Source organism: Schistocerca serialis, chromosome 7 (assembly GCF_023864345.2).
Source record: "Schistocerca serialis cubense isolate TAMUIC-IGC-003099 chromosome 7, iqSchSeri2.2, whole genome shotgun sequence".
NCBI lineage: Eukaryota > Metazoa > Arthropoda > Insecta > Orthoptera > Acrididae > Schistocerca > Schistocerca serialis.
The window spans coordinates 398,118,438-398,144,875 of NC_064644.1; the positions used below are offsets into that span (position 1 = coordinate 398,118,438).

A 26,438-nucleotide genomic window follows, 5' to 3' on the forward strand; every position below is an offset into this window, starting at 1 on the left:
TTTTGTGTTAACAACAACGCTAGTTGTAGTGGATTTGTTGTTGTTGATGTGGGAATTTTATCTTCTTTGATGAAGGAAGTGGCGAAATGTAAACAATGTGATGGTGTAGGCTGTCTGGAAATAACTGAACAACAAAGTAGCAGGAAGGGTTTAGCATCAAAACTGGTTGTTCTGTGTAGATCCTGCAATAAATCTGCCTCGAAGATGACTTCAAACATTGCGCATAATTCATATGATGTGAATTTGAAGTTAGTGTATGCAATGCGTGCAATAGGAAAAGGAAAAAGAGACTGCTCAAACGTTTTGTGGTTTGATGGACCTTCCTCCTCCTCCCAGTAGGTTCAGTAAGAACATAAAAATACTTTTAGGTGCCTTGACAGTTGTGTCTAAAGCATCTATGAAACATGCAGTAGAAGAAACTGTAAATATTAGTGGAACCAGGGACATTGCTGTTGCAGTTGATGGGACATGGCGATGTCGAGGACACTGTTCCTTGAATGGTGTTGTAAGTGTTACTTCTCTGGAGAATGAAAAAGTTGTTGATGTTGAGTTCTTATCTAAGTACTGCTACACCTGCCATGGCAACACTGGAAGGGCATATTGAACATCAGTTTTCTAAAAATGATGATTGTTACGGTGGAGGTATGGAGTGTGATGGGGATCTAAAAATATTTCAAGGGTTGGGGTCCATTTATAATGCTAGATATACGCAGTACCTAGGCGATGGGGACTCTAAAGCTTTCAATAAAATTAATGAGTTCAATGTTTATGGTGATGCTTTGGTAGCAAAACTGGAGTGTTATGGACATGTGCAAAAGAGGATGGCTGCTAGATTGAGGAAGCTACGAAGATAAATGAAAGTAAAGTTGCTATCTGATGGAAAATCTCTGTCTGGCCGAGGCAGATTGACAGAAACTGAAATAAACCTCCTTCAGAGTTATTATGGACTGGCCATTAGATGAACTGCACCTCAGAATGATGTTACAGCAATGAGAAAAGCTGTATGGGCCACTTACTTTCATAAGTTGTCCACAGATGACCACCCCGTTCACGGACTTTGCTCTAAAGAAGCAGATTCTTGGTGTGGTTACCAAAAAGCAAAAGAAGGTGGCCAAATATATCATAAGCATTCTGTTGTTGAGGATGCTATGATGAAATAAAACCAATTTTTAGAGACCTGAGTGATCCTGATCCCACTTAGTAAATGTCTTCATGGGGGCACTCCGAATACAAATGAAAGTTTCAACCATTGCATATGGGAAAGATTACACAAGAATGTTTTTGTAGGACTAAATACATTAAAAGTTGGTGTACTAGATGTAGTGATATGTTTCAATGATGGAGTGATAGGAAGGTTGGAAGTCCTGAGAAATTTAGGCATAGAATGTGGCTCTAATATGGAAGATCAATTGCTTGCATGTGACAGACAACAGGTGCATGAAGCTGAAAGATTGACTCTTCAAGTTACCAGTGAAGCAATAAGTGCTAAAAGGAATGCCAAGAGGAAGCTTGAAGATGAAGAAATGCTGCAGGATGAAGACTATGCTGCAGGAATGTTTGAGGCGCAGTTTAATTGGACTCACATCTTCATTTGCAATTTCCTGCAAGTTGTATTTTTCAGAATTCAGGTACAAATATTTCCTAAAGTTTATAAAGTATTGCTCTAATTTTTTGTGTAACTTGCAATAGTCCATACTCATGTAGTAGACCTAAGCTTTATTGCATAATCAACTAATTTATAGAAAAAATAACATTTTTATTAGGAAAAAAATTATAAAAATTAAAAAGTAAGATGTGATGTTTTTTATCCTTGTAATATAGATAATAGGTGGAATTAAATAGGTCTAGTGCCTCAGCCATCATGTCATGCATATCAGGTAAAAACGTATAACATTAGATTAAATGGTACCTCAATTTGAGGAAGCACTTTGGAAAAAAAATGCATCAATTTCTTTGTAATTTTTTTAATAAGCCTAAGCAGATTCAAAAATATTCAAAATACCTCTAATTTGTTTAGAAAGTGTGCTGCATTACCTGATATCAACAAAAAATCTGTAAAACATATACATTATAAAAAGTGCCTGGAAGAAATATGTGTTGATTTTTACATAACACTGAGCCGGAAAAGTACCCTGTATCCTTAAGCCTCTGAAGAAGAACAAAGCTGCAGAAAAAACATGAGTGGGAAAGGATGCAAAAGCACATGAACTTATTGCTGATGTAGATCACCTACTGTCGTATACGATCTCGTCTGGCATGTGGGCTAAACTGAGGACAATGTATGAGAAAGAGTCCACAGTGAGCATTCACCTACTTCAGCAAAAGTTTTCTCACTTCAATTTGGTGATGACTCGATGGTTACAGTTATGTCAAAAATAGAGGATATCAACATTAATTTGAAGCAAGTGGGTGAACCACTTTCAGAGAAAATGATAATAACCAAGGTGTTGATGTCCTTGTCAGAGAGATATAAACATTTCTGTTCAACATGGGAGTCCATCCGCTTTGAGAAGCAAACACTTAATGAGTTAACTTCAAGACTGCTCATTCAAGAAGAGAGAACCTATCAGCTCGATTAACAGAAGGTAGCTTTGGAAATGTGTAAGCAGGCAGCAAAAAATTACCTGTTACACTTGTGGTAAAGAGGGGCATTTTTCAAAGGACTGTAAAAATAAAATGAAGAGGGAAACGAGAAGCTACAATTACTGTAAGAAAAGAGGTCATTTGAAGTCAGACTGCTGAAGTCCATGGCAGGCAAAAAGTCTCAGGATGTAAATGCCTTTATGTGCATGAGTCAAGGAGCTGACCTAGAAGATTACTGGTTCATGGATACAGGGAGTAGTCAGCATATTTGCAATAAGTGTGAGTTGTTTAAGAAAATGGACAATGTGTGAAGCTCAATGAAAGTAACTGTGGATGTTGATAAACTCGCTGATGTGATTGGGCATGGTACTGTGGAACTGTACACCTGGAACAGCATTAAGTTTATCAGAACAATAGTCAGTGGAGTGCTTTTAATGCCTGAACCGCAATTCAACCTGTTTTCACTAGGAATTGTATTGTACAAAGGTATGTGTGTAGTGTCAAACAGGGAACAATATGAATTCTTGAACAGTAAAAGTGAAGTTCGTGCATTATTGCAACATGTAAATAACATGCATTGTATATTGTTTTCCTTAAACAGTACACAATCAGAACAATATCAATAGTTACTTTGAAGTGTGGAGATAAAATGCACTGCACGCTTGACAGTATGACACTAGTGACTTTTCATAAGTCAATATTGATAGCGTGTGTGAATTACTGAACTTTGGTACGGTAAATTTGTCTAAAAATGTTGAGAACTTGAGTGTTCAGCATAAAAGATTGTGCCATCACAGCATTATGCTTATGAGCGAGTTATTGTTGCATAAAGGGGTGGACTTCGTTAATGACTGTCACTTGCAAAGCGTGTTTGGCAGGTAAACAAATCACTTGTCCTTCCCCATCAGCTCACAAGCTAAAGCCTCTCTTGAATTGGTTCATGCCAACATCTGCGAACCTGTGGAAATATATTTACTTCTTGGAGGAGAGCGATTTTTTTTTGTTTTTTTGTTTTTTTTTTGTTTTTTTTGTTTTGTTTTGAGGATGACTATTCAGGTTATCACAAAATATTCTTTATAAAACAAAATGATCAGGTTAAAGATTTGATCAAGAACTTTATTGCAAAAGCTTAGAGAGAAACTGGCCTAAAAATTAAAGTTATAAGGAGTAATAATTGACAATAATTTATGAATACTGATTTAGGTCCATTTTTGAGTGAAAATGACATAACTCATCAAAGAAGAACTGAACACATCACAGCAAAATAAAAGAGCTGAAAGAGAAAGGTGCACTATGGCTGAAGCTTCTTGTTCAACAATTTCAGTAATACCCAAAAATTAATGGGCTGAAGCAGATAACATAGCAGCTTATGTAATAAATAAAAATGGTCCGAATCTTGTGAGAGGTAAAACTCCTTTTGAAGTCTTTCATGTAAGAGGATTACCATTACAAGATTCAAAAATATTTGTTGTTCATGTCTCTAACCTTGTACCCAAAGAAAAGATATTGAAACTAGACCACAAAAACAAAACAGGTTTATTTATGACGATTATGATGATGATGATGATGTGAAAGTGTAAAAAATATTTAATCTTCTACAAAGAAACTGAGGTGCACTGAGATGTAGTTTTCTTGTTGTCAACAAGCTCTGAAAGGAAGAAGGAAATTGGTGTCTCTGTAACAGACTCTGATACTATCTGTCGTGATGAAGATGTCATAGATAAAATTTCAGAATTGAGGGGTGCATAAAAAAGTAGAAACGGGGATTAAGGTTGTGGAAAAAAAGAGAAGTCAGCTTAGAGAAGAACAAGAAATCAGTGAAGAAAGAGAAAACAGAGGAGATTCTTTTGAGGATGCAGAGGAAAAAGTAGATGACGAGAATAAGAGGTCATACAAACTGAGACCCATGAGGAATATTCAGTGCCCAAACTACTTGGAGAATTATGAGTTGGGAGTGTTGACAACAGTGAATGATGACGACGACTCCCAGCACCTACACTGAATCAATGTCTTGTAGTGATGCTAAAAATTGTAAAGATGCCATACCAAGAGAACTGCAAGTCCTAGAAGAAAATGATACATGGGATTATATATGTAAGGCAAACAAATGTAATTTTATTGACGCACAGTGGGTTTTTAGGTGAAAAAGAGGTGAGAAAGTTATTTTTTATAAAGCTTGTTTTGTAATTTAAAGTTTCCAGCAAAGGAAAATAGGCCGAAGGCATGAACTGAAGTTTATGTTAGGGAGGGCATTGGTCTATGGTAATTCGTACAGCTGTGTTACCTATACTGATACAAAGGTGTAAAGGCTAGCACATCTACCTAGTAAGCAGGACACCCGGATTCAAGTCCCAGTCATGACACAAATTTTAAATCAATTCTTCAGCACCTATTATTATGGTAAATAAAGATTGACATATTCATAAATGTACAGTCCAGTACCAAATCTTACTTCAGCGAGACTTTTTCTGGTTTTCTGTAATGGGAATAACTTTCCCATCTATCAGCTGGATGTTTGCATTGCTTTTCTTTATGGGAAGATAACTGGAGATTTTTATGCTAAATTACCTATTGGATATTGCATTATAATGAATGATAAAGTTTGTAAATTTAGAAAGGACTCACTCAAAAATTGAAATGTTAAGTTCCACACAATAATAACTAGGTTAGCATTTGTAAGAGGTGATTTTGCGTACTGCTTGTATACAAAGACACAAAACAGGAACAAATCAAACTTACCTGTTTATATTGATAATTTGGTGATAACTTCAGTTTCTCTGGGTGGAAAGGACAATTTGACAAAGTGTGTATCTTGAGAAAGTATTAAAGGTTTTTGAAATGTTTAAATGTAATTCTGTTGCAATTCCCATGGGGGAATATTTTGGTCACATTAGGTTAAAAAGAGAAAAATCTGAAAATGAAGACATCGAGAAAAGACACAAAAAATTAAAATGGTCACTGATGCATGCCATATTAGGTTCCAGACCAGATATTTTTGTAGCAATAACTTTTCTAAGCAGGTAGAAATCAGGTGAAAGCCTGGATTTATGGAACGCTTTAAAACATGTATGCATTATATTGTTGGAACTCTTAAAACTGAGTCTGTTACATGCTAGGGATGAGAAGTGTGCCAAAACTATAACCGGTTATGTTGACTCTGATTAGGCTGCTGTCGGAGTAGAGAGAGAAAATCCACAGATGGTTATCTTTTTAAAGTTTGGGGTTTTCGACTTTCATGGGCAACCAAGAAACAACCCACAGTGTCTTTAGTCATCAACAGCTTCAGAATTTGTAGCCTCAAGTAGGGCAACTAGTGAAGCCTGTTGGCTCAGTAGCTTGTATTTTATTCTTTCTATAGCTGTTGTACTGTATGAAGATAATATGCCAGCAATAAGCATTTGCAAAAACTGACAGTTCCATCATAAACTTAAGCATACAGATGTCAAAATTTTATTTGTTAGGGAGAAAGTATCTGCTAAGAAAGTTGTGTTAAAGCACATTAGCACAAATGAGCAACCAGCTGATTTTCTAACAACGCGACTACATAAAACAAAATCTGAAAAGTTTAGAGTCTTGCTATGATGTATTTAAATCTTGTAATTTTGTTTTTGTAACATTGATAATTAACACTGAGGGAGTGTTTAGCGGTATTATGTCACATTGTTTTAAGGTGGCAACACAGCTTTTTTGGTTTATGCTAATTTCCATTTTTAAGCCCCTGCGGGTGTCACTATCATCTGCCAATGAGTTATGTGCTATTATATATTTAAATAAACTCTGTACAAACAGACAAAGCTTCATTTACTACCCCAATTACAGATTATATCAATGAAATAGAAACTTATGTAACAATAAAAGTATTGTGGGAGTTAAATTAGATCTTTCTATAGCTTTCGATACAGTTAGTCATGAATTCTTTTAGATAAGATGGAAGCAATAGGATAAAAAGGAATAGAAAGCTAGTGGTTTCAATCATACTTGTAAAATATTCTCACAGGTTGTGCAGCTCACATCAGCTCATACTAATAGATGCAAGGGAAGTCTATACAAGTGTTCCCAGAGGAGTGTGTTAGGCACCCATCTATTCCATATTTATACAAATGACATACGAAGCTCAGAAACTCCAGACAAGACCATGTTCTCTGCAGATGATACGAATGCAATAGTAAGTGATCTTAAGGTATCTCTCTCCACAACAACTGATCAAGTCCTTATATTTATGGTTGAATGAAAACAGGTTGACTGTTAATGTGACGAAAATAGATTGTATAGAATTTGGAAAGATGAATCGAAACCAAAATCTTCATTTGGTACTGGGTGGAAATGAGTTAGAAAGGGTATGATGCACAAAACTTTTAGGAATACGTGTTGACTAATACAAACTGGAAAGACTATGCAACTAAACTCTCCCAGTGACTCAGTTCTGCATGTGTTGCCCTGGATGCTTCAGATGCTGCTGGAATGGTTTAGTTAAGTTACTTACAGTCCCTTGCAGCTCACGGAATAGTTTTCTGGGACAAGATTAATAGCAGATTATGAAATTTACACATAGCTCTGCTAGGGTTCACTGCAAGCCCATATTTCAAAAGTTGTATTTGTGCTGATGAAAAGAGCTAGACCAGTAAGAAATATAAAAATGCCATCATCCCGAATTTATTTTATTGGTTACAAGTTTTGGCAGTATAATATGTCCTCCATTCTAGACAGTGGCTGAATTTTTCAATGATAAAATACGTGAATGACCTTTATGAAAAATAGCCAGTCTTTGCACCAGCTTACACAAGCACAATTTTAGCACACATCAACAATTAAAACACAACTTACTTGTGTTCTAGCTGTTGATGTGTGCTAAAGCTACAAGGTCTGAAACATCTCCATTGTGTGCAGCCGCCGAACTTGTTGCCCAAGACAATTTTTGGAAAATGTGTTTAAATGTACTTCACAAGATTGGTTGTCCTTACTGCCTGCAAACTAATGGTACACAATTTGTGTATTTTTGTGGTACTGAGTGTAGACTTTCTTTGATGATACTAAAACTGTCACTTTTAACCTTATGACACCAAAATAATTTCACATCAGAAATACAGCTCCTATGCCCAATCTTCTCCAAAAATGGTTACACAGTCAACCGTTTTCAGAAGGCTTTTCAACCAGCTACTTTGCTGCTAGTAGAGAAGTAGAGCAAGATGAAATAAAGACTGTGGCTTACCTACCACATGTGGGACCTATTTCTGCCAAGAACAGCAGGATTTTCAAGAAGCATAACATCAAGCGTTCTTTCCATATACCATGCCAAAATAAGAGGGCTACTTGGGAATCTGAAAGATGACCTTGATTTTCACAAACCAGGGTTTTATGATATTACATACCAAAGTGACATGTCATACAATGCTACAACCAGGACAATAGTCTTCAGATGCAAAGAACACGAGATGCACACCCAGTTGAGATAGGCAACTATGTCAGCCATTGCCGAGCACTATCTGTATCTTAATCATGACACAAACTATTAAAAAAATGATGGTTCTGGCACAGACTGGGAAATGTTATAAAGAGTTGAGAGAGACAAAGGTGGCGAAAAACTTAATGAATCAGGACACCAAGACCCTGCACTGGAGTTGCTAAAACAGCACTGCAACAGAACTCAAGAAAAAGATCATGGAATGTGGAAAGGGGAAAGAACCCCAGAATCACTGTACTGAGAACAGAATGCCAGACCACAATCAAGCAAATCTGGACAAAATAGGAGTGCTAGCTAATGGCCAGGTCCACTGGACCGAAAACGGATGTCTCAGGACAATTCTAGGGGGAATGAACCACAGACAAGACACCTAGTACCAACTACGGAAGGGGGAAAGCATTAGATATAAACTCTGGACCAGTTCCACTTGATGAGCAGTTTCAGTAGCACCTGATGAAGACAAAGCATCATGTTATCAAAACATTATGCATGGATGACACTGACATCCAGTAGAACACCTGACACCGCAAAATGTCAACAGAATGCTTGGAAAGCCTGAAGAATTACATCCTATAATTGACTTGAGTTCACCTAGACATGTTAGACGTGTCCCAATAACTTCATGGTCAGACTCATTAGATAAAATATTTTTGCCCAATCCAATGAACACTCCTCCACTTACGGTGCCTCATCTGTCTTTTCAATATACCATGCAGGCCTCATTTCAAGGGCTTTCTACTTTTGGTTTCAACCAGTTCTCAGTTCTGAAAATAATTTGCAGCAACAACTTTCCTGGAAGGCAATTCATGAACTTTTATTACAAATATTTCAACAATTTACTAATAAAATTTTGACAGTCAAAGTGTCTTTACTTTGTACTTAGTCTGATTTTGCTCTCTACATATTGACAGGTGAGCCCTACAGTTTTCCACCCCACAATGCAGGTCCAGAAATCTGCAGCCAAAACTGTGACAGAACCAAAGAGCCTTTTGGTTGAGACCCCTCTACTTGGTTCCAAACTAAAGTCCCCCCCGCCCCCCCCCTCCAAATTGATTCTGGGAATGAAGCTGCAAATTGTGAGCTCTGCTTGCACCTGATGTGTGAAATCAGCATTCTTCACAACTTCCACCAGCTGCCCCTACAGACTGAGGATGGCCTCAGAACCCAAGCTACAGACATCACTGGTGCTGACATGAGCCACCACTTGCAGACTGCACCCTACACGCCCGACAGCTGCTGGCAGGGTTACCTCCATATCCCTGCTGAGCCCCCAACCCCCCCACCCGACTTCCCTCTGTTGACGGACATACTGAGTTACTGAATGCACATTGGATTTCAATCTGCCCTGGATGCTATTTCCATAATGGGTTTAATAATGCACATAAATCTGAGCTCCCAATATCTAGCAAATCCCTCTCCCCTGTGTGTCTCCTTGTTCCCTGCTGAAGGACTGGCCACCTGTCCACTCACTGGGTGAATAAGCAAGGCCAGCCTCCACACTGACTCTTTGGCCCTCAGTGACGTAAAAGGGTTATGACTTGCCACTCACCCTGTCATGAGGACAGATCCTCTGCATTGGGCGCACTGCAAGGTGCCTCTGCAGCATGGTCCACCAGATTCTCTGCCACTATTACTCTCTGAGTAAGCAGTCTAAAGACAGCTCAACACGGAAAAAAGCATCTTCAGCTGCTCGCAGTGTGAACACAATCAATCCAACCTCATACTACTAAATTAAGAAGCATTGTCACTTATGACAATAGGTGTACCATGGCAATCAGAAGGAGACTTGCCCACCTTAAACAGGAATTCAGTAACAAGAAAAAGTTTCTGATAAGATGGCTCACAAGTTTTAAAAGTAGGTAATAATTCATCAAAACATGTGTCTGAAAAGTTTGTGTAAGAAATAAAAATGTAGACGTGGGGAAGGATGCTGAAAATAAGCTTGAGAGAGAAAATTTCTAACAAGGGGGTCCTCAAGGAAATAGATGAAACAAGAGAATTGATGACTACCATAGAAAAAAATGAAAGCAAAATGTTCATTGGCCACACTACAAGTCACAAAAAATACTTGTCCACAATATTTGGCGGATGAACAGAAGCGGAAAACTTCAGAAGAATCATCTGGATTCTATGATGAATAGGCTTAAATTCGAACAGTACAGCGACTTAAAACAGTCGGGTGAGGAGAGACTAATATGGCAGCATCAGCAAGGCCTAGCCTATGGGAGAAGATGGTGATAACAAAATCATTATCACAGTGAAAACATTCCTGCATGAATGGATAAACAAGTAGATTTCATTAGTGTTTCATTTTAAATAATCTACCTGTTTTAAAAATAGAGGGTTTACTTCCAGCTGTTATTCAATGCATATTCCAGTGACTTCAGAGTATCAAATTACAAGAGGGTTTTCGTGGGGTAAAAAGTTTTTTCCGAGTCATTGTTAGTTTTTGTTATCATAACATATCATTTAAACAGAGTATGGGTTAGGAAAATTTGACTTACGACTGTTATTGTTTGCACCAGCACAGTTGTCATTGTTGACAAGCATTTTCCTTGTAGCAGAATATCATCATCTTCCACACAAGACTCAAACAAATTCTGAAATAGATTGAAATTATTCCTTTTGTTGCAGCAATGCAGCTAACTGCTATTTGGTTAGAGTACTGGTCCTCCAGTTACTTGCCTTCAGTGTTGCAAAAATTAATTCTGCGTCAGTCACAGAGTTCAACAGAGACGTCTGTTCTTCTATAAACGTGCATATACTTAGTTTGGTAGTCATCACAACATATTTTTCCTCTAAGAGCACCTGAAAATTTGACTATTACAATAGGTGGAAGTGATTTTCATCTTTTACGTACGCTGGAAAAAAAACTTTTACCTTCAGTGCACAATCAAAAATGTCGTGGAGTTCAAGAGAATTCGAAAATACATCCTTCAAGCCAAGCAGTTTCAATTGGTGCTTATCTTTGGTGGTCAACATTATCAAAACGGAACATGAACTTAACTATTCGTAAGTGATTTTGCTTTTCATCACTTGCATCATTTAACGCATAACGTGTTATCCAAGTGACTTCTTTCGATTAACATTTCTCTATAATACGCACATTGTGCTTTACTTTGACAGCACAATACGCCTCTAACCTTCACACCAGTGTTTGTTTACTTATACTGCCTGTCAGATTACAAAACACAGCAAACCGCAAAGATATTTATCTAGATTGTTGGGCTAGATGCCTTCGACGGTAGATTCTCAGTTGAGAATGTAAAACATGGATTGTTGAAAATTAAGATGGCATAGTTTCCTTCCAGATCAAAAATTTCTTTAACTGTATCATAGAGGTTTTAATTAATAAATTTTACTATTTAAAAATTAGATCTGAATATAATATGGACACTAAAAATACTATGTGATTATCCTAAATGTTTTTCTACGTAGCCTAATTTATGTGTAAGGACTTCCTAATTAAATAATAACATTCTAGTTTAATCAGGTTACAAGCCAATAAAAGATTGGTTCAGTTCACAGTAATAATAACAATGTATTGTGAAATTTCTAAACTTCACGTGCCTGGAATTTACAGAACAAATATGTTATCTGTGGAGTTTTAAGCCACGTCCCTGCCTTTCGACCAATCGGAATAGCTCTTGCTATACAACGGGTCTGTAATAGCAGCGATCTTGTTCTTTCTCTTGCGTTGGAGGAGGAGGATGGCTACGAACAACTATTTTGGTTTTACGCACGGCGGGACGCAGTATGGGTGTGTATATATTTGTTTACGTTTTGCATGAGATATTTTTCTCTTATTATTGTTATTAACTTAAGCGATTGTTATCAGGCAGGGTTATTTTTGGTGAATCCTGTTCACCGGCTTATCCGATTATCGTGAATGGCGGCGAGGGGTGTCGGTTTCAAGCATGATGGGATAAATGTGTGATGGAAGCTAGTGTCAAATGTTCAGTTGTAATGCAAAGAAAAAGTAGTACGAACTTGCGGGTTAAGTACATTATTTCTTATCCTTTTTTAGGAAGTTTACGTTCGCTCGTGAATTGGCGGTCGTGAAGCGACGCCATCTTGGCCTTTGAATTTGTTTAGTTGAATTTTTGGTAACAAATTTGGGTTCTTAACATTGTCATTTCGGCGAATCGGCGCGAAGCTATGCTTATCTGCTAAAATGTTAATATACTCTTATTCCCACCTATCCTTTGAAGTGATTGTGTTGAATTCATGTACGGCCATTGTCTACGGAAAAAGGCAAGAAGGATGCATCACCTTTTATGTTTGATGTACAACTTAATCAGGAAGAGTTCGTTGAATAATTAGCCTATTTATGGGAAGTGGCTTGCACGTTGTGTGTTCTTAAGTGCTCCTCGAACGATATACCGTTATACTTGATGTCGCGTCCTAGAATGTTTCCTTTACGCGTATCGATTGACGATAGATATTGCCCGGGGAGAGTGCTTTCATCCTACTGGTTGAAATAAGTGATAGAGCAGAGCAGTTTAGGTGTACAGATTGTTCCAACCCACGTGGAACCTCTTAAATATCAGTAGATTTCAGTATAAATTGTCACGCCAACCAAAAGGTAGAACGTCGTTGATTGACAAAGATCAGCTGTACTATTTGTATTTGGATCATATCCAAAAATTACCAAAGTGTGGTAACAATTAAATCCATGTAACTGGTAATCTGAAATTAGTATTTACTTGTCAGTGCATTAATCCTGGTAGTAATGGAAATACATTGTTTGTATCCATTCTCGCGTATTGTATTAATGTGAAAGATGCCATTGTAGAGTAATAATATACCGGATATTTTATTAAAGCATAGTGAATAATAAAATTTAAAGGGTAGTTAATTTATGTCTTGGTTTAAAATCAGTTTATTCGCTGTTTCCACACTGTTTATCTGAATTCGTTACAATTTATAATTACTTTTAGTAGGAGCGTTACATATATTGCAACACCCATTTTACAGTCAACTATGATATAATAAGCTGATTAAAAGTTTGAGCTCTGTTTAGTTCAACCCAGAAATTAGCCACTGTACTGCAGTGACAAGCTTTCCCAATCGCCACTACTCGGGGCATAGACATACAGCATGTTCTCGGTAACATGGTGATTTTACAGGCACTGTCAGAAGTGGAGCACCATTTGTCTTGGAGTACTGCCAACATTAAGTAGTCTGTAGATGCAAAATATTAATGTATGTTTTGTTAAGGGTGGTGGTGCCTGCACTGTACAAAGCAGCTGAGAATTTCTTCCTGTCACCACTCATCAACCCTTAGCGGGCTTAATGTGGGGGCAAGACACGCCTCCTACCATTACTGAAAGTCATCTCGTGAATCGTCAACTTATCATGGTCAAGCCGTACATACATGTAACTTTTGTGCCAATTTGCTATGTCTTAGTTATGTCAAGGAAACTAGCTGTACACTGGTTCATAGCATCTAGTATCGGCTCAAAGCAACTCAGATTGCCCTCTATTAAACAGTTATCATATTGTTAATAGCCTCATTATTATGTAACTCTTCCACCAACTGTGACATTGCTTGTGCTCAAATCAGTACTAAATAAAGCATTACGTGTATTTCATACTTGTTTCATGATGGCCGGACTCCACTTTGTACCAAGAGGTGATTTGCGAATTTAATTTCAGTCACTTGTGTTATCGCATTATCACAGAAACGATTAACACTCGTGAATGCAGGTGGTGTGAATATTGCACAGTGTCTGTTCTATAACATATTCTGAAATGCCTAGTTTATTGGGCACAAGATGTGATAAACTTCATGTGTTCTTGCCAGTGTTGCTCTACAGTGCACACTGTCATTTTGTCATTAGATCACAGAAAGGCAAAAATGTAAAATTCTTGTGTTCTTTGTGTGTAGTGTCTGGAATAACCTGCGAATCGTGCAGTGATTGTAGTCTTTTGGAAGACTTTGTAGGTGGCTGCAGTCTTGTGACAAGATTTTTGATATCTTTAGTGCTTTTGCTCAGTGCAGCAGTGTCTTCAGGACATTATGCTTTCTGTGTCAGCAACAAGTAGCAGAGAGCATGCAGATAAGTTGGTGTATGTGTTTTGTTACACTCTTTTTAGATTAGATTAGATTAGATTTACTTTCATTCCAATTGATCCGTAGTGAGGAGGTCCTCCAGGATGTGGAACATGTCAGAAAAAACAACAATACATGACAAATATTTAAACTAAAACAAATAAGCTAATGTACCATTCCACAGGTCCCAAGTGGAATGATCGTCATTTTTTAATGAACACTAAGAGTCATTTTACAAATACTATTGCACTGAATTTAAAATAAAAAAGTTTTATATTTATTTATAAGGTAAGAAACATGTAATACAACTACTGTAATACTTATTTATAATGAACACATTACTGCACTGAAATGGTGCAGAAGTTAGATTATACTTACACACACACACACAAATTTTCAGTGAACACATTACTGCACTGAAATGGTGCAGAAGTTAGATTATACTTACACACACACACACACACACACACACACACACACACACACACACACACACACAAATTTTCAGTGAACACATTACTGCACTGAAATTGTGCAGAAGTTATGTTGTACTTATATACAAATCAGTTGGTTTTCCTCAGAAATTCATCAATGGAGTAGAAGGAGTTGGCCACTAATAAATCCTTTAGGCTTCTCTTAAACTGAATTTCATTGGTTGTTAAGCTTTTTATGGCTGCTGGCAAGTTATTGAAAATGTGTGTTCCTGAATAATGCACACCTTTTTGTACAAGACTAAGTGACTTTAAATCCTTGTGAAGATTATTCTTATTTCTAGTATTGATTCCATGAATTGAGCTGTTGGTTTGAAAAAGTGATATATTTTTAATGACAAATTTCATTAAGGAATAAATATATTGGGAAGCTGTAGTTAGTATCCCTAGTTCCCTAAACAGGCTTCTGCAGGATGTTCTTGAGTTCACACCACATATAATTCTTACTGCACGTTTTTGTGCCCGGAAAACTTTAGCTTGGCTTGATGAATTACCCCAGAAAATAATCCCATATGACATTATGGAATGAAAGTAAGCATAGTATGCCAGCTTTTTCATTTTTATATCCCCTATGTCTGACAAAATTCGCATTGCAAACAGAGATTTGTTAAGACGCTTCAGCAGTTCTGTGGTGTGCTCCTCCCAGTTGAATTTATTATCAAGCTGTAATCCCAAGAATTTAACACCGCCCACTTCTTCTATCTTCTTGTCATCATATGTTAGACATATACTCTTGGGACACCCCTTACAAGTTCTGAACTGCATGTAGTGTGTTTTTTCAAAGTTTAGTGACAAAGAATTGGCTAGGAACCAGTGATTAATGTCTACAAATATTTTATTGGCTGATCTTTCTAAGACTACACTTGATTTGCTATTTATTGCAATGTTTGTATCAGCAAACAAAACAAACTTGGCATCTGGTAATGTTACTGATGAAAGGTCATTGATATACACAAGAAAAAGTAAGGGCCCCAAAATGGAACCTTGTGGGACCCCACATGTAATTAGTTCCCAGTTGGATGATGCCTGATAGCTTGATACATGTCTCTTTCCTAATAACACCCTTTGTTTCCTGCCAGAGATATAAGATTTGAACCATTTTGCAGCATTTCCTGTTACACTATAATATTCTAGTTTACTTAAAAGGATATTGTGATTTACACAGTCAAATGCCTTTGACAGATCACAAAATATACCAGTTGCCTGCAATTTTTTGTCTAATGAATTAAGTACATTTTCACTGTAAGTGTAGATAGCCTTCTCAATATCAGAACCTTTTAGAAATCCAAACTGTGACTTTGACAGTATGTTATTTGAGATAAGATGATTATAAAGACGACTGTACATTACTTTTTCGAAAATTTTTGAGAATGCTGGCAACAGTGAAATTGGACGGAAATTTGATGCTATTTCTTTATCTCCCTTCTTAAACAGTGGCTTAACTTCAGCATATTTCAGCCATTCGGGAAATATTCCACTGATAAACGACTGGTTACACAGATAGCTTAATATGTTACTTAGCTCAGAATCACATTCTTTAATTAACTTTGTTGATATTTCATCATACCCACTAGATGTTTTTGATTTTAAAGATTTTATGGTGGACATTATTTCTGTTGGGGTAGTGAGGGTCAAATTCATATTATGGAAGTTACTTGAAATGTCTGGTCTAAGGTAATCCATAGCAGCATCTACCGAACCTGACAACCCCATCTTTTCAGTAACAGTTATAAAATGTTTGTTAAAAAGTTCTGCAACACTATACACATCTGTCACCAATGCATCATTTACTCTTAATGCTATTTGTTCCTCTTCATGTCTGGTTCTACCGGTCTCCTCCTTCACTATATCCCATATTGTCTTTATTTTGTTATCTGATATGACTATCTTTTCCTTGTAATATATTTGCTTTGACATCCGTATTACAGTCTTTAATATTTTGCAGTATTTCTTATAATGTGCTATAGCATCAACATTGGAAATGTTTCGGATTGACAGATACAGTTTTCTTTTTGTTTTACAAGATACCCCTATTCCTCGAGTAATCCATGGCTTCTTTGTATACTTTGCTCTAACCTTGGTAAGTTTTGGGGGAAAGCAGTGTTCAAATAAGGTAAGCACTTTATTAGCAAAAATGTTATATTTTTCATTCATGCCATGAGCACTGTAAACATCAGTCCAGTGAATGTCTCTGAGGAGTGTCCTAAAATAATCAATTTTTGGCTTACTGATTACCCTCTTGAGCTCAGATTTAACAGATTTTATATCCTGTTCAGTATTAACATTTAACAGAAGGAACTGCATGTCATGGTCTGAGAGGCCTTTGACTATTGGTTTTGTAATATAATTTTGTTCATTTGACTTTTCTATAAAGATATTATCAATGGCTGTTTGTGAGCAAGTGGTTATCCTAGTGGGGAACTTTACTGTGGGAATTAAGTTGAATGATAGTGTTACTAACTCAAATAGGTTCTTATTGGGAGAGTCTTTAAGGAAATCTACATTGAAATCACCAGCAACCACTATTTCTTTGTTTTTGGTTGTTAAATGGGCCAGTACAGCTTGTCTATGTTCTTAAATTTATGACAGTTCCTGATGAATGTGGCAACTCCTCCTTTCTCCATTTCTGATCTACAATAGTGAGATGCTAACCTAAACCCTGTAACACTTAAAAGTTCTATACCAGTGGTCACATGATGTTCAGAGAGGCAGATTATGTCAGCTGGGTTTGAAGACTCTAATTCATGTCCAGATGTACTCTGAAGTACCTGATATTCAGCTTTTCTATGTGGTTTTTGTGATATCGATTTTTTTTTTTTTTTGGAGGTCCAGTGCTGTATTCTCATGTTTGGTTCTTTATTATGGTATTGTCATTTGTCCCAGAAAATGAAAATTTGCACTTGAAATTGAATGAAATTGAAAGTAGACAATAGTGTGGAATGAAACACTTCGTTTCAAATAAACTGCCTCAGTGGAAAAATAGAAGAAAATTTCTGTACAAAACTGACAAATAGCTTCATTAAGACTTTGATGGTTGGTTGATAATAATGTGTAAATAATATAAAATTGGAAAATTTGAACTACTAACTTATTTTGGTCTTTCATGGTTATGAGAATGTATATTAATTCACTTGATGGTTCCTGGCCACAGAAATGTTTTGTTTTCATTTGACGTGGGAGCTGTAAACAGACCAACATCATCACGAAACGTGTACACGGGTCACATGGAGGACGACTCCCCCCCCACACTATAACTCTGCTTGCTCTGCGCATGCGAGAATCTGGCAGCTTGGGCGCGCCAGAAAAATGTTTCTGGGTAGCATCTGGCTACTTGCTGCTACTGCTTATATGGCAAACACCCACTTCAAGTAGCCAGAAACGGGTGAAGGCACTACTCACACACAAATTCAACCCTGTGCATGTACATGAGCCCACTGGCAACTGCTCAAATGAACATCTTCTTTCCATCTAGTAGATAAATGGGATCACGTAAGCAATGTTGTTCAAAGTACTTAGGCTTTCTTGCTAGAGCCACCATTGGTTCTATAAAAAAAGAGACTAATCCTAGGCCGCTGATACGTTGCACTTGAGGTTTGTTTCCAATTGGCTGTGTGACATCAAATGAGGAACGACATTCATGAGGTTCTAAGCGGCAGGTGTGAACCAATTCCAGCATGGTAATCGCTGCCCATCGTGATGTCAAAGCTCCCATGTTGCCAGCTTTGTTTGGTGTGAAAGTAAACAATGAGAATTGTGTATTGTTTATACAGTGTACTTGTTTTGGGCTGTGAAAAACTGAATTTGCCTAGTGACATTCCTTTGTTGAAGGTGTGCCGCTAGCCAGCGAGGCTTTGAAGTTACTACAGAGAACTTAGGAGTTTTACGAACAGGAGAAAGAATATACAAGTATTCATGGACGACCATCAGTTACTACCAATAACATAGTGTAACACACATCAAAAACCTTTGGAATTAGTGCTGGAACGATAGTAAGAAAGACAGTGTTAGTTCAAAAGTTTATAGATGGTGTGAGCTGTAATTATTATGACCCATGTCGATCAGATAATGTATTTTTAGTGACAAAAGTGAACTTGTCAGGGATGGGAAAGTCACTAAAAAGCGTGCTGAAAAGTACAGAGATCTGTTACAAAGTGCTAGACAAATGCAGAGTCCTGTGAGAAAAGGTGCATATTGTTATGGCTTGAAGCGTATTCCTGCACAAAGTTGTGGTCAAGGGCATCTGTGTTTGTGGTGATAACCATGAAGACTGTTCTGATGCTGATTCTGACTACAGTGAGCTGGATGGAATTGTGCCATTGTTGCCATAAAATAGTGTGTGAAAGACAACGAATATGGTTTGTTTCTTGTATCATTGTCATTATAAAACAGGGTGAGGAGCTACAATCTCAGTTGTTGTTTATTTGCTGTCATTGTGGTAGCTAGTCAAAAGCGAATTGTTATATATAGTGTTAGTGCGCGATGGCTTACATTTACAACAGGGTGTCTATGATCTGGGAAATCCGGGAAATACCCCGGAATTTATTTGAATTCCTTCTCGGTTAAATTTTTGTAATTTTAACTGGTAAGAACCAATACTCTAACAAAGGATATTACTGTATCCTACTACTGCAGAATAATACTGCAGCGAACGAGAGGAAAAACTTAAATTGCACAGGAAATGCGCCATATACGGCAACAAAACAGTGCTCGTACAAGCGTCTGCCAACAGCAAAATGTGTCAAAGGCTTTAGGAAGACTATGCAATGCTTCGTAACAACAAATTGCCTCCGATGAGCAACTGTTAAGATTAGATTTGTTTTAGCAGTTAAGAGTGGGATCATGCACAGTTGAATAGTATCTTCTTCCACTTGTGGCTACAGAAACGTGGCTGTGTAAGCAGCTGCAAAAGAGAGAGAGACAGAGAAGCTAGGCGCTACTGGGAAAAATTTTACTGTCATGGCCAAGTTGCCAGATTGTGCAGCAGCCCTGGATCTGGGGGGGGGGGGGGGGCAATTCGTATTCCTGAGGAGAAAACCATGTTTCATAAAGTGCCTAGCATCCAGCGCACATTGGTCTATCCACTATTCGTATGACTTTGAAACATGTCCTTTTCAGTTTTTGAACGTTGTTGAACACATTCTAAGTTGATTTGTGCATGCATGCATAGTGTACATGATGTCTCTGTCAGTGGAATCCTCGTCACATCTAGAAATAAACTTTCCTGCAGACAAAAGGGCCTATACGAGCTGAGCAGAGTATAGCCGAACGAAAGAAAGCCAACCACTGTCTAATTATGTGGTTGATTGGGTTTGCGAATCATGAGCGTTGTTATGATTACCAGCGAAATCCATTTCAGACTACCAGAGTGTGAATAAATGACTAACAGGAATAACAGGTAAGAAAGATTACGTGTTATCTTCTCGGTGTAGCCAAGAAAATTTTTGACCACATCGATATACTAGCAAGGGCCAGTTGTACAGTCTCCGGCCAGCAGCCGCTTTAAGGTCTATTCTGGAAGTAGCGCGGAAAACGCATTGTACGAACATGTAATAACGCCTAACCGGAGAATAATCGCGGGATAACTAAACTGGTGATTCTGGCAGAGTTAGTCAAGTTATCTGGCAGATAAGCTTTGACACTGGCAGGAATAGATACAGAATTAGTGATGACAACATTGTTTGTTAGAACGAGGAAGGAGAAGAAACGGTGAAATCACTTAATTTATGGAAGAATATGACGATTCCAAATTTATTTAAAAATTTTGCACTACTACTTATCGATCTCATGCTTGTGAAACTGGAGCGTATGAATGAAGTGTAAAAGTATTTCCTAACGGAAAGCTTTTTGCTTGTGGCTGGCCTAATAGACATTTGTTATTGGTACTTTGTGAATTATATTCTGCCGTGCTATAAAAATGACCATTTCTGCCAAAGCAATCTCGTTTATTTGGCGTGTGTTACAATTGCTGCAGTATTATAAAGGCCTATTTTATTTTATCTCACACAGTGACAAAATACAGGTAATCAGGTCGAGAAACCACGCCAGCCTTGGGTATATTTGTAATTACAGCTTTTTCAGTATTAGACAGTGACATTTCGATTTTTCATGTAGCACAATGTTTGACGAACTTTGATGAGGTAACAGATCCTTTCGCAGAAAGGAAAGCACGCCATGTAAAGCTGTAGCAAGATTAGAGAGAAAAAAATTCTAGGAGCTAAGGATTGAAGAAATTAGTACTGTCTTGCTAGTCTCTTCTCTTTACTGGTTTTATGTATCCTATACTGAATTTTATGTCACACAAAGCAGCAAGTTGTTAGCTAATAGGGATAAAAAAGTGCAAATTTTCTGAAGAGGGTTTTTTTTTTTTTTTTTTTTTTTTTTTTTTTTTTTTTTTTTTTTTTTTTTTTTTTATATATAGAAGGGGGGGGGGCCAGGATGTCACACCGGCCGACTGGAAGCAGGAGAGGCACCATAGGACATCTTAATTTCCACTGTCGTGAATATAGTTTGATGGCATCCAGTACAAAATGTACACGTTTCAATACCACAGACCGAAATACAGTGACGTGCGATAGAAGAATGCTGTATGAAGAGGTGTGGTGCTGCATTTTGGCACACTTAAGATCAAATAACATGTCTTACAATTCCTCGGACGCATATGTTTTATGTATCAGACTCTTCAGAAAGATTTGTGCTACAAAATGAACACTTTTAATAGGGAAGTGGGTAGTCTCCACGTGACCCGTGTTTACATTTAGTGATTTTGCCGTTTCCTCTTTGTCTACTGCACTCACGTCAAATGAAAACAAAATTGATTACTTTGGCCGGGAGCTATCGTGTGAATTAAAATACATTCACATAATTACAGAAGGCTAAAATACGTTATTAGTTTCAGATTTTATTTTATTTCCACCTTTCTGACAGTCAAGCATTAATTGCCATGCAGAACAATGAAGTTATTTTTATTGGTTTGCTGAAGAAATTTTCTTTTATTAATTTTTTTCGGCTGAGGCAGTTAATATATTTGAAACAAAGGGTTTAATTTCAAACTATTGGCTAGTTTCAACTGTTCAGTGCTTTTAAAGTGTACGTTTTCATGTTCTAGCACGTATGGCATTATGCCATAACAAAGAACCAGACAGGAGATAGCAAAGTACTGGTACCCGAGGAAATTTACATCCCGATACCACATTGAAAAGCTTAATATCAGTTCGATGCCTACTTCCCTGTAAATTGGGGACTCATTTAAAAGTCAGCTCTTTGATGCCGAGCCATGTAGAAGAATTTATAGCCCAGAAGATATTAATTTAAACCATTAACTTTTCCTGTTCGTGTGTTTGCGGTACTTAAGTGATGTTGCTATTGGCTGACTACACCACGTGTCCGAACCTCTGAATATCCGCTGTCATCAGCTGGCAAGATCGCGTGACGTGAGCTATGACAGGCTTACAAATTTATGCATCGCAATCTCGACTTCAATGCTTTGGAAAGTAACATGCGGTGTTTGGTGGAATTTGTAAAACGAAATTATGCAGCGTACATGTTACTGCACATCAAATGTCTTTCCAAAAGGTTGTCCCCCCCCCCCCCCCCCCCCCCCTTGAGTTTCATTTTCCAAAGCGCCGGGAAATTATACACCCATGTATAAAACCATAACCATTGAAAAGATTGATAAGTTATACAGTTCAGAGATAAAATATACTGTCAGTTAACAGGGAAAAACTTATGATTCCACCCGGGAGAAAGTGTATTTTTAACCGGGAAATCTGGGAATTTTTTTCCTTGTCCGCGTATACACCCTGTACAAGTTGAAACAGAAAACCAAATAGTTTGCTATGTGTATAGAGGCTGCTGTTCCAACATTGCTATTGTGGTATATAGCCAACCTAACTTCACGTAATGCAAATTGTCAAGTGCATTGTTTCACTGGTGCAGGTATACGGTATGCTTAATCTAGAAATTGTCCTATGAAAAGCCAGAGAGAGATGTATACAGTATTTTCATCAAACAGGTGTAAATAACAAACCATATCAGAAACGACCATTCAGTCTCCTCCAAGATACAGAAATGTTGCAACTTAAGATCTGTAAAGGACAAAGAAATTATTGATACACAATTTGGCCAGAATCCTAGGTTCGTTTCAGCAGTTACCAGATAGAGCTAGGCAACAGGCCGTACTGCGCATGCTCAGCTATGATGACCTAGGCAGCTCGTGCTTTGGCGTTTGCTCTGCTCATACACTTTTCGTCACATTTCTGTCTGGAATTCCGTGCGTGGTGGGGTGTCGCGTGACCATGTGCAGTGCTGCGGCATGTTGAGAGGACCTAGGGAATTGTATCTGGAGCAATTGTTTTATCATATCCTAGCCAGATAAGGAATGCAAATAAGGAAACAGTTCTTGGCATAATATTAATTTCAAAATTAGACTATACAGCTCAAAGTACCATAACATTTTGCTATGTGGTGACATTGATAGATTTTTTTGTTAATTGGTACTCAGCATTATTGTTATCTAGCTTTTCCAATCAAGTTTACATCTACACAGCTAGTAAGAAGGAATACAAGGTTTTAAGTGTTCCTTGTGTAGCTTACACCAGAATAAAGGACAGTAAATTCCATGACTATTTCAAAATGTGTAAAAAATTAACAAAGTTGTCTGTGAGGCAAAGTACAGCTGAAAATTTATATTCTACTCTAGGGATAAATATAAATTCATGTGGGGAGTTACAGTGATAAAGACACGGCATGCTGCCAGTCTACAGTTTAGCATAGAATAACATTCTATAAATTTGAGATTTAAACACAAATTAAGAAATAACTTCAGGCCTACAGGAAGTACTAGACAGGTGTCTTGTGATTGAAAAACACTGTGTTTCACGGAAGGCAGATTTGTAAAATTCTGCTGCAGCTGTCGGTATATTTGAAACTAAATATTTAGTCAAAACTACTGATCAAATTTGCCTGCTTAGTCATTTCAAGTCAATGTTTACGTATATTTGTACATATATAGCTTTTAAGAGATCTTACAGTGTCATAAATGTAACAGGGCGTCAGAGATACTCAAGCAGCATCAGAATTTCATAAACCATACTAAAATGCTTCATTCCGCTCTTAATTGTACATTTGTGTGTCCAGATGCACTCTGAAGTGCCTGATATTCAGCTTTTCAATGTGGTTTTCAGGATACTAGTTTTCTTGGAGGTCCAGTACTGGTTTCTCATGTTTGGTTCTTTATTATGGTATAATGTCATTCATCCCAGAAAATGAAAATTTGCACTAGAAATTGAACGAAGTTGAAAGTAGCTAATAGTGTGGAATGAAACCCTTTTGTTTCAAATAAACTGACTCACTCATTGAAAAAGATTAAACTCTTTTGTTTCAAATAAACTGACTCACTCAGTGAAAAAGATTAATAAAAGTGATTTTCTCACAAAACTGACAGAAATAGCTTCATTAAGGCATTAGTGGTAGAACTCTAATAACTTGGAAATAATATAAAATCAGAAAATTGAAACTGATAACTTATTTTAGTCTTCCATGATTTATGAGAATATATATTACTTCACTTGATGGCTTCTGGTCACAGAAATCTGTTTTGTTTTCATTTGACATGGGAGATGTAAACGGAGAGAGACCAGCAATATCACGAAATGCGTACGCGGTTCATGTGGAGGATGATCCCCCACTATAACTCGGCTTGGGTGTGCCAGAAATTTTTCTGGGTAGCATCTGGCTATTTGCTACTACTGCTCATACAGTAAACAGCCACGCTTCAAGTAACCAGAAGTGGGAGAACACACTGCTCATACCCGAATTCGGCTCTGCGCATGCGCACGAGCCTGCTGACAAGTGCTCAGGTGAACCTCCTCTGATGGTGTCAGCAGCTATTGCGTTGTACATCAATGTTGGAAATTCATTGGCTGTTGTAGACAGTGGGCCAGTGAGAATCGCCAAATGTAATTATTTGTTTGGTGGAACATGCAAGTAGTTTACATCTGTTTTCAGTATGGAGAGTGTCAGAATAATTTTTACTGATCCGGTTGTTACGACTTTTAAGGTTGGTACCAGATTATTTTGTTTTACTTGGTAACTGAAAACAAACTTTTATGTTCTGACAAGCTGACCTGTAGTGAAGCCCAAGGCCTAGGTCAGGCTAGAATGTGGTAGTTTGCATTTGATACGTCAAACCCAAAGAAATGTTTATATGAAAATAAGATAGCTCTACTAGATTGATGTGTAGTGTAACCCGAGTTGCAATAGCCTACTTGTCTTATTTCTGATTTTGCTGGAAATCTATAGGACATGCGTAAATTCTAATCTAATAGATTAAAATATCACATAACTTTATTAACATACCACAGGAAATTATGAAAGAGTACTGTGGTTGGCTACTCACAACTGAGTCAAGATTCCTTGTATTCAGTTCCCATCTCACAACATGCAGCTGTGAACACTGTAAGTGTGCTTTTATCCACAACGTCTGTCGCAGTTCATTAAAAAGAAATGTATTTGTGAGAGCCAAAGTTTCGTCACATATGGGTATTTTTAACTGTCCTTATTGTCTTTATATCATAAGCTATAATATAATGATAACAGCTAAAAACCACCCACATTGGAGGAAACTTCGGTTTTCAAAAATATAATTAATTAATTTTAAATGAACTGTGACACATTGTATGCACAGAAACCAGAGGACAGTTAAGAGTCGAGGGGCACAAAATGGAAGCAGTGGTTGAGAAGGGAGTGAGGCAGGGTTGTAGCCTATCCTCAATGTTATTCAATCTGTATATTGAGCAAGCAATAAAGGAAACAAAAGAAAAATTTGGATTATGAATTAGAATCCTGGGAGAAGAAATAAAAACTTTGAGGTTTGCTGATGGCCTAGCATTTTTGGCACAGGCAGCAAAGGACTTGCAAGAGCAGTTGAATAGAATGAACAGTATCTTGAAAGAAGGTCATAAGATGATCATCAACAAAAGCAAAAGGAGGATAATGGAATAATTGAATCAAATCAGGTGGGGCTAAGGGAATTAGAATTAGGAAATGAGGCACTTAAAGTAGTGAATGAGTTTTGTTGTTTGTGCAGCAAAATAACTGATGGTTGAAATAGGGAGGATATAAAATGCAGGCAGACAATGGCAAAAAAAGCATTTCTGAGAAATTTGTTAACTTCAAGTATAGATTTAAGTGTCAGGAAGTCCTTTCTGAAAGTATTTGTATGCAGTGTAGTCATGTATGGAAGCGAAACATGGACGATAAATAGTTTGGACAAGAGGAGAATAGAAGCATTAGGAATGTGGTGCTACAGAAGAATGTTGAAGATTAGATGGGTGGAACATGTACCTAATGGGGAGGTACTGAACAGAATTGGGGAGAAGAGAAATTTTTGGTACGGCCTGACAAAAAGAGGGGATCAGTTGGCAGGACGCATTCTGAGACATCAAGGGATCACCAATTAAGTACTGGAGGGAAGCGTGTGGGGTAGAAATCGTTGAGGGAGGCAGAGATGAATGCAGTAAGCAGATTCAGAGGGATGTAGGTTTATTGTTGCTTGGAGATAAAGCAGCTTGCACTGTCAACAGCAGCATCATAAATACACTAACACAGTAAATTATTCCTAATTTGTGTGCACTCCTCTGCATAATTTGATCATTGTTTCTATTATCAGAGCAACAGGTGCTGCAGCTTACCAGACTGGACAGACGGGATATGCTGTGACTCCAACTGCAGCAACAGCAGCGACATACACAGCACAGAGAGCTGGCACAGGGTATGAGACAGCGTATCAAACAGCTGCCACTCACACAACAGCTGGGACCTATGCAGGTGGGGAAATATTGTATTGTGT

General features: G+C 37.6%; 2 protein-coding genes across 5 annotated transcripts in view; one reads left to right on the forward strand and one right to left on the reverse strand.

Annotated features, from left to right (window-relative positions):
• LOC126412039 (AP-5 complex subunit beta-1-like) overlaps positions 1–11,229 on the reverse strand; it is a 175,597-nt gene extending 164,368 nt beyond the window's left edge. For all 3 annotated transcript variants that reach the window (XR_007575218.1, XM_050081416.1, XM_050081415.1), the window contains exons 1-3: positions 10,925–11,229; positions 10,730–10,852; positions 10,549–10,644 (exon numbers count right to left, since the gene is read on the reverse strand). Coding sequence is in view for 2 of the 3 variants with exons in the window: in XM_050081416.1 (XP_049937373.1) it covers positions 10,549–10,644; positions 10,730–10,852; positions 10,925–11,026 (321 nt within the window). In the remaining variant the exon portion in view is untranslated. The remainder of the gene's footprint in view (positions 1–10,548; positions 10,645–10,729; positions 10,853–10,924) is intronic.
• Positions 11,230–11,688: 459 nt separating this feature from the next.
• The window catches only part of LOC126412038 (zinc finger RNA-binding protein), a 43,220-nt gene continuing 28,470 nt past the window's right edge, over positions 11,689–26,438 (forward strand). The window contains exons 1-2 of one of the 2 annotated variants that reach the window (XM_050081413.1): positions 11,689–11,804; positions 26,259–26,416. In XM_050081413.1, the coding sequence (XP_049937370.1) occupies positions 11,755–11,804; positions 26,259–26,416 (208 nt within the window). In that variant the 5' untranslated portion in view covers positions 11,689–11,754. The remainder of the gene's footprint in view (positions 11,805–26,258; positions 26,417–26,438) is intronic. The other variant, XM_050081414.1, reaches the window with a different exon arrangement.